Source organism: Berghia stephanieae, unplaced genomic scaffold, assembly GCF_034508935.2.
Source record: "Berghia stephanieae isolate SIO BIC M18660-M18661 unplaced genomic scaffold, UCSD_Bste_1.3 scaffold593, whole genome shotgun sequence".
Lineage (NCBI taxonomy): Eukaryota > Metazoa > Mollusca > Gastropoda > Nudibranchia > Aeolidiidae > Berghia > Berghia stephanieae.
Genome location: NW_027627433.1, coordinates 1 through 10,000, shown reverse-complemented (window position 1 = coordinate 10,000; position 10,000 = coordinate 1). Strand labels below are relative to the sequence as shown.

Sequence of the window (10,000 nt, the reverse complement as noted above, 5' to 3'; positions counted from 1 at the left end):
TATCATTATTATTATTATTATTATTATTATTATTATTATTATTATTATATTATTATCATTATATCATTATTATTATTATTATTATTATTATTATTATTATATTATTATTATTATTATTATTAATAATAATAATAATAGCGGTGTACCCCAAGGACGTGTATTGGGACCACTTTTATTTCTTTTATATATAAATGATTTACAAATAACATTCTACAAAATGATATATATTCACTTTTCAAATGGTATACAATTTGGTATTTGGATTTTAATGTTTCCAAATGTAAAGTATTACATATAGGAAAAAATAATCCATGTCATAATTTTTTTACGGATACTTCTTTGTCAAATCTACTTTCCGTTGTGCTTTATTTAAATGATTTTGATTCATTTTTTTATTTTGATGTACATATTGATAATTGTATAAGCCGTACAAATAGAATGATGGGAATAATATATAGAACCTTTATAAGACTTGATAAAACCATATTTTTGTGATTGTATAAATCGCTCGTTCGACCACTTCTAGAATACGGAAATTGCATCTGGAGCCCATTATATAAAAGATAATATATTAGTATTGAAAGTGTGCAGAGGAGAGCTACCAAAAAGATGTATGCCATACAGTATCTAATCTTATAAGGAAAGGTTAGAATTTCTTGACTTACCAAGTTTGAAATATAGAAGAATTCGTGGGGATTTAATTCAAGTTTATAGATTGGTACTTGGTCTGGATAAGATAGACTTTTCTGATTTTGTTTTTCATATTCTAATGTTACTTTTACTAGAGAGAAAAGGTTTAAGATTTATGACACTAGAAGTCTAGATGAAAAACAAACGTAAGACAAATCTGGTTCAGTATTCGTATTGTCCAGAAATGGAACAATTTGAAATTTTAAACAAAGAATGCAAAATCTATGGATTATTTCAAGGTGTTAGTAGACAGGAAATTATTTGATGGGAGATTTATATATGACGAATAATACTTGTTTGCACTGCTGTTGACATGGCTTTCAATCTTGTATGTAAATATCATGCATTGTTACCTCATTATGGTTATCTTCTATATGTATTGGTGTATGAATGTATGTTTGTGTGTGTGTGTGTGTGTGTGTGTGTGTGTGTGTGTGTGCTTTGCATGTCAAGGTTAAAGATATATTGTTTGTAGATCACACATATATCGGTACATTTAGTTAATATACTATATCTTTACCACGTGTATTATTATTGTAATCTTTCAATCAATTTAATATTATGGGCATTCAAGGGATTTTATCCTATTTCGCCCTATACCATGTTACTTTATTATTATTATTATTATTATTATTATTATTATTATTATTATTATTATTATTATTATTATTATTATTATTATTATTATTATTTTTATTATTATCATCATCATCATTATTATTATTATTATTATTATTATATTATTATTATTATTATTATTATTATTATTTATTATTATTATTATTATTTATTATTACTATCATTATTATTATTATTATTATTATTATATTATTATTATTATTATTATTATTTATTATTATTATTATTAATATTATTATTATTATCTTTATTATTATCATTATTATTATTATTATTATTATTATTATTATTATTATTATTATTATTATTATTTATTATTATTTATTATTATTATTGTTATTGTTGTTGTTGCTGTTGGTGTTATTACGATTGTTGTATATTTTGTGGTTATCAATGTTATCATTTTATTTGTTTGGTTACATTTACCATTTTTTAAAATATTTCATGCATATTCTTATTGGCGAAAGCCAAGCGTGGCGTGCACTCATTTGCAGATCTAATAACCCAATTCTCTATGGGCTCATTGTATTGAAAATCTCAAAAATATCACGCAAAATAGTGTCCCTTCCAACACTGTTAAACTAGGCCCATAATTGCGTTCGGATGTCAGACCTGCATATATGTACACCTCGCCTAAGAGTTAATAAACATGAATTTTTTTATAACTAAAGGTACACGGAACGAATTTAATATGGCGAAAGCTATGTTTAATCTCGAGATCGTTTCATTGAATTTTGAAAAACAGTTTTACACTCACTTCCATCAACAGCGAAATTCGTCTACAAAGATACTATCAAATCGTTTAAAAAGGAATCAGACGACTTAAAAGGATTGGCATCGACATGCACTTCCATGCAATATTCTATCAACGATACGTTCTAAGAAATAACCATGACACCCTCGCCTCCCTTTCACAATTTGACAGCCATATAAGGGATCCATACGTCATCACCTGCCTGGCAGAAACCTGGGCCCGTTTTCATGAACGAGGACTAAATTTATTTATTTACTAGTCTAGCTAGTCTTAAGCCTAAGCGAAGCAATTGACTACAAAATCGAGAGAACGAAGATGACGTCATTTATGTCTTTCTTATTGTTTTTTCCATCCATTTTTTATGAGTAATTCTCACTAACCTGTATATATATAAAACGAAGATGACGTCACTCAGGTCTTTGTTATTGCTTTTTGCCATCAGTGTTTATGAGTAATTCTCAATAAACTGCATTAACCAGATTATAAACGTTCAAGGTTATATATAGTTTTGTGTGATGGTCCGTTATAAAACTGTAAGCTCCCTCTTCCGGAGATGTAAAGAACATAAAGCACCAGGACCAGACAACATTACCGAACTATTTTGAAAAACTGTCACCAACAACTGGCTATACCTTATACATAACTTTTTCAAAGGTCAATCGATGAACAATCAGTGCCAGTACTTTGGAAAACATCGATTGTCGTTCCAGTTCCAAAAAAGCGTTGTCCGACCGTATTGAACGACTTCCGTCCAGTGGAGCTTACATCGCTTGTAATGAAATGTTTTGAAAAAAAAATCTGAGCTCCTACAAAAATGTTATGACCTGAAATTGCTAGATCCGTACCAATTTGCATACCAGCAACAGCTCAGTGTAGAAGACGCACTATTAACCGCCACAAATTCGATCTCAAAACACCTTGACCAAACGCCCTCGAATTACGCCAGAATCCTGTATGTCGACTTTTCGTCAGCTTTTAATGCCATGAACACAGATATTTTGCTTCAAAAGTTGTGCAACATGGATATTCCAAACTACCTTATTAAATGGTATAAAGAGTTTCTGACCCATAGACCGCAATGTTTAAAATTGGGTGAACATATCTCCAACAAAAGAACGTTGTCGAACGGATGTCCCCAAGGCTGCGTGAGTTCACCAATCCTGTACATCTTATACACCAACGACTGCAGACCATCCTTTAAAAATTGTTTTATAGTGAAATATGCAGATGATACTGCTATTCTTTCAATTTCAATTTTTATTCACGGATTTTTGTACAACACGTAAGATACCATTGTGATATTGCTTTAATTATATTTTATACGGTTTCGACATCATTTTTATCGAAATTGTTTCGGACTATTTTACAATGTTTCACCAAGACCCCGCCATTTTTACTCGGTCTCACGATCAATTTTTACTGTCGGCTGTCGTTGGACTTTTATTCACCCTGCGCTTTTATTGTTTACAAATTGAAAACACATACTCCTACCTCAAACGTGAACACCATTACAATCAACAAAAGATTGTCTGTAAACGTGGTGGTCGACGTAAACAACATGTTATTGAAACAACAGTCCCGCGACGTCCAGTGAACTGTCATCGTTCAACTCGACCACCACAGACGTTAACAAAAATATTGACAAATGACACAAGACCAAGTCATGGAAATCATAACATTTGTATTGGCCATATTAACGCACAGTCATCGAGAAACAAGACATTCGATATAATCGATGTCATAGATCAACACGATATCGATATTCTATATATAACTGAATCATGGTTGCGTCAGTTCGGTGATGAACCTATAATGAAAGAAATGACACCTCCCGGCTACAAGATGGAATCGTTCCCAAGAAATGGACGATCAGGAGGGGGTATCGCCATCATATACAAACACGCTCTTTCGTCTAAAATACAAAACAGGCCAATTTCGTTCAAAAGTTTCGAGTGTGTCCAAACCACATTGACCTACCCTCAAATTTCATTTTTAATCACTTGTATCTACAGACCACCCCAAGCAAAAAGAACAAACTGAGACAGAATGATTTTGCTGACGAATTTTCAGATTTTGTATCAAAAGACACATCAAATAAGCGAAAAAATTTTATCGGCGATTTTAATATTCAGTTTGATGTTGATCAGAATAGTCTCGTTAAAATTATAAGAAATATGCTGAATGAACATGGCCTGACTCAGTTAATGACCTCTCCAACTCAAAGATTGGGGCACATCTTGGACTGGTTCATCATTGATACACCCTCGCTTAGTGAATCAATTAAAAATATCAAAAAAGAAATTTCAGACCACAATCTGATTCTGGCAACTCTCAAATGCATCAAAGAGAAAGCAAAGAAAGTCAAGATAGTGTCTAGGGATACTAAAAGAATAGACATTAGTTCCTTCAAAAACAATCTGTCAGAGGAACTAGGAAGAATGGATATACCATCAGCACAGAAAACGGACGAGGTACTGCGCAACGTCTTCGACAGGCATGCGCCAAAGACAACTAGAATAATAAATTCCAGGAAACCGTCCCCGTGCTTTAACCAGAGTGAAAAAACTGCCAAAAGGGAAAAAAGGAATGCAGAGGCATCGTGGAGAAAATCGGGCCTTGAGATTGACCGGCTGATATATATAGCAAAAAAGCATAAGTATAAAACCACCTGCAAAAAAGCAAAAAGAAACTATTATAACACGAAACTGTCATCAGTGAGGGACACTAAGGAATTTTTCTCTGTTTCAAAGGAAGTTTTAGGGGAAGAAAAGGGCATGTGTCTACCCACTAATATCCCAGTAGAAAAGCAGCCGGATGCATTTTCAGATTTCTTTTCGGGAAAAATATCGAAAATTCGGAACAATTTGGACCTCGTGCAAAATGAAGATATAAATTTCCACCCTTTTTCGGGTTCACAGGGATTCTCTTGTTTTAAAGAAACAACTGAAGAAGAGATTTCTAAAATAATTTTTTCATCTTCCTCGAAGTCATGTGATTTAGATCCTTTACCAACTAATATTTTGAAATTATGTCTTCCTGAATTGATACCTTGCATAACTTATATTATAAATCAGTCACTTATCTCAGGACAAGTCCCAGATATCTATAAACATGCAATTGTAAAGCCTCTCATAAAAAAGCAAAATCTCGATGTAAATGACCTTAGTAACTACCGTCCCGTCTCAAATCTGCCATTTCTTTCTAAAATTCTTGAAAAAGTTGTACTCAGACTTTCTTTCACAACATCTCCATGAAAACAATCTATGGGAAAAATTTCAGTCAGCTTATCGTTCTTACCACAGCACAGAAACTGCTCTGTGCTGTGTTGCGAGTGATTTGCTTGATGTTTTAGATAAAGGTTCTGTTTCTCTTCTGACATTGTTAGACCTTTCGGCGGCGTTTGATACTATTGATCACGGTATTCTCATTAAACGACTTAATATAACTTTTGGCTTGTCTGGGACTGTCTTGCAGTGGTTTGAATCTTATTTAGATGGCAGAAAGCAACAGGTTATGATTTTAGATAAACTTTCTCGTCAACATACATTGTCTTTTGGTGTTCCTCAAGGCTCTGTTTTGGGTCCAATTCTTTTTGTTTTGTATACTTCTCCATTATCTAATGTCATCACTGGTCATGGGCTGCGCTATCATCTCTATGCAGATGATACGCAACTTTATGCTACTGATAAAACTAAAAATCTCGAAAATATTGTGAAACGTGTGGAAGAATGTGTGACGGATGTGAAAGAGTGGATGGATGCAAACAAGTTGAAAATGAATGAGTCAAAAACATAAGAGATGATTGTGGGAAATAGAGGGCAGTTGAAGGTGAATGATGGTCTTGAGGTGTTGATTGGGGGTGAAAAGATCAAAGTTTCAAAGACTGTGAAAAATTTGGGTGTCTATTTTGATTCAGAAATGAGAATGTCAGCTCACATTTCTGCTCTCTGTAAATCTTTATACTTTCAATTGAAGAAAATCAGTTCGATCCGTCAGTATATTGCAATTGGAACATGTAAAACATTGGTTGTTTCCCTCATTTTTTCGAAACTAGATTATTGTAACTCGCTGCTTGTCAACTTGCGTCAGGCTTCTATTAAACAATTACAACTGCTGCAAAACAGTGCAGCAAGATTCGTTTTTGGCAAAAAAAAATTTGATTATGCAACCCCTTTGTTGGCATCTCTCCATTGGTTGCCCATTGAAAAGCGCACATATTACAAAGCAGCGTGTCTTGTTTATAAGTGTTTGACTGGTATAGGACCGGCATATCTCACAGATCACGTGGTCATGTGTAAATTTGAAAATTACACTTTAAGATCATGTAATGACCAAACGAAAATTTCAGAAAAAAGATCACGAACAAAATTTGGTGATAGATCGTTTGCTTGTTTCGGCCCCAAGATTTGGAATGAACTACCACGTGGTCTGAGGGAGTGCAAGTCTTTACCTACTTTTAAAAAGAATCTCAAGACACATTTTTACTGTATTTGTTTTTCTTGACAATGAATCCTTGATTTGGCTATGAATTATTATTGTTGTTATTATTTTTTTTTCACTTAAAATTGATATTATATTGTAAAGTGCCCAGAGCTTGTGTTTTACACGAGAATGAGCGCTATATAAATGTGTATTATTATTATTATTATTATTATTATTATTATTATTATTATTATTATTATTATTATTATTATTATTATTATTATTAAAAGATAAAGTTACCGAAAAGAATTATTTCAAACAAATAAATATATTCACCGATTGGTGTAAACAAAATCAGCTTGAATTAAATGTTGAAAAAACGAAAGAACAGGTGTTTGGTGTAAAAAATAAAAACGACTTAAAGTGTGTGGCGATCGGTAAAGATGATGTTGAGATAGTTGACTATTTTAAATATTTAGGAATAACCATTGATAGTTCCCTCAATTTCTCTCAACATATTAATATAATATCTAAGAAAGGTGCCCAAAGATTATACATCCTAAGGAAATTGAGAACATTTCAAGTAAGGAAGAAAACTATGTTAAGAGTTTATGACTCATTGATTAAAAGTGTAATTGCGTTTGGCTGCACCATATGGTTTGGAGGATGCCGACTTAAAGATAAATCAAAAATTTCAAAATCTATCAAAGAGGCATCAAAAATAATAAACCATCCTCTTGATGGAGTAGAAAGAATTCATGGAAAAGCAATAGAAAGGAAAGCATTCTCAATTACCAACAATAAAAAAAAACATATTTTATACCATGAATTTAGTATTTTACCATCTGGGAGAAGGTTTTGTCAGATTAAATGTAGAACTAACAAGTATAAATCAACGTTCGTTCCATCAGCAATAAAATTTTTGAATATTTCATATGGTACAGAAAAACCAAGGATTGATTCGTTGACTGATTAACTGATTAATTTATTTAATGTAAGATTAACTGACCAATTTATAATGATTATAATTTTGGGTGTCGAATTGCCACAATCGTAACAAATTGAAAACGAAATGAATATGTTTATGTTGTGTATATCGCACGTTTGAAAGAAAGAGAGGAAGAGAGAGAGAGAGCGAGAGAGAGAGAGAGAGAGAGAGAGAGAGAGAGAGAGAGAGAGAGAGAGAGAGAATGAGAGAGAGAGGGAAAATAAGTAGGAGTGAAATATCTGTTCAATGTTACAGTTATCGTTTAACGTTATAACAAGTGTAACTAAATTACAAATTGCCATATTTATGGACAATAAAGATCTATTATTATTATTATTATTATTATTATTATTATTATTATTATTATTATTATTATTATTATATTTATTATTATTATTATTATTATTATTATTATTATTATTATTATTATTATTATTATTATTATTATTATTATTATTATTATTATTATAATTCCGGATGGCAATGATGTGAGTTTCTTAGCCAAGCGCACAGCATCTACTGAAAATAGTTGTTAATTGAAAGAAACGTGCTTTCAAATGCAGTGACGAAAATAAAGATGAGAAACAAACGATTAATGGAAATAAAGAAGAAAATATAGCTTACAACCACCAAATATATGAAAAATTAAAAACAGGTATAGATCTAACTAAAACTATCTAGACGATATTTACATAAAGATAAGTTTAGTCAAAAATTGTCGAATGGTTGAAATATTTCGATTTGAAATAGATAGTAATTATTTGTTATTGTCGCATAATGTTTGATTAAACTATCTGTTCTACTCACTTGTGACAAAGAAACTTGTGTTTAATCACTGCCAGGTCTTGATGCTGTAGTGCTGTCTCGTTGATGGTGAGATTGAGCTTGATAGCAAAGAATAGATTAGACATGGAATGAATATTGGGCTTTTTAAAATTATTTTTTTATATAGCGCAATATCCACTAAACGTGCTCAAATCGCTTTAAAGGGGGGTCCCTGGCCAACAACAACACTTAACATTTAGGACGGGACATGACGCCTGTTAGGCGATATTACAATTTTTTAGGACAACGCTGTTAACGGCCAGGTACTCATTTTACACCTGGGTACGGTGAGAGAATGTGAGTAAAGAGCCTTTTCCAAGGACTCAACTATGCGCCGAACGAGGCTCGAACCCAGGACCTTCCGATCAGAAAGCGAGTGTCATACAACAAGACCACATAGCCTCACACGTTTATGAACATCTATATAGGTATAGTACTTTGCCCGTGGACACAATGATGGATCCCAAGTTGTTTTTTATGAATGCCACCATCGGAAAACTGGCCTCACCTACCATCGCTTGGCTTTGTTACAAGACGAGCCGTTGTGCCGCCGTCCCGATGATCCACCGAAGCCACAACAGCTTAGAAGTTGTCATACATCACAACCATTGATCTATGTCTGATATATAATGTATGATTGGTATGTATGATTTCAATACAATAAATAGGATCTTATATAGAGCATTATTCAATTACTGTTCTCAAAGCGCTTTACAACAATGGGTCGCAACACTATAAATATAGAACGGGACATGGCGCTTGTGAGAAATGGTGGTGATATCGGCCAGGTGCCCACATTACGTCTAAGTACGCTGAGATACTGTGAGTAAAGAACTATTTTCAAAGACTCAACTTTGCTCATTACCGAGAGTGAGAAGAGGCGAGATGTTTATCTTTCAATCAAATATACTGCTAGTAAAAACATGAAATGTGTGACACACCTTCACTCGTGCTCGGACAAACAGAGTTGGTTACTTATAAATAATAAAGCGAATGAATTCGACCTTTCTCTGATCATTGTTATTGTTTTTATACCGCCAAATAGGTGACTAGCTATCACACGATAATCTCGTTCATATTATAAACGTTTAAGTTTACATATGGTTTTCTGTGTTTGTTTTATTCCTCAAGTGATAGAACAGTAGGTATTTTACTTAGAGACACACCATCGATAGTAAAACCTGTGTAGCTTGCTATGTTTACCAATCACTGTCATTGTTTACATTATGATGACTGTCCGAGAGGCGTGGTTATCTAAGTGTCTATTGTCAATGGTTTTTAACTGTAGACTAGTTCCATGATAAAAGAGACAATATTGCACTAACCGTGGGTGTGTTGTTGATTCCAATTCGTGCCTGAAATCCGTTGCTCCTTGATTTGGTATTGAAAGGCCCGTTGATTGTAAGACTTATATAGGGACTGGACTCATCGTAATGGCTACTCGCCAAAATCACTGTCGATTAAATCAATGGTAATGAAGACAATTTAAATCTATAGAGATATAGCACAATATCCACTAAACGTGTTCAAAGCGAATTACAATAGGCCCGTAGCCGACAACACTTTACATGTAGGACAAGATATGACACCTGTTAGGCGCTATTACAAATCGACAGAGACAACGCCAAGTACTCATTTATCACCTGGGAGCGGTGTAAAGAGCCTTTTCAGGGACTCAACTA

At 33.1% G+C, this 10,000-nt stretch overlaps 1 protein-coding gene across 1 annotated transcript in view; it reads right to left on the bottom strand.

Moving 5' to 3' along the window:
• Nucleotides 1-9,771, bottom strand: part of LOC144962092 (P protein-like) — a gene marked incomplete at its 5' end in the record, with an annotated part of 14,490 nt that extends 4,719 nt beyond the window's left edge. Inside the window, 2 exons of the mRNA XM_078895054.1 lie at nt 8,301-8,377; nt 9,644-9,771. Coding sequence (XP_078751180.1) covers nt 8,301-8,377; nt 9,644-9,771 — 205 coding nt within the window. The remainder of the gene's footprint in view (nt 1-8,300; nt 8,378-9,643) is intronic.
• Nucleotides 9,772-10,000: the final 229 nt, after the last annotated feature.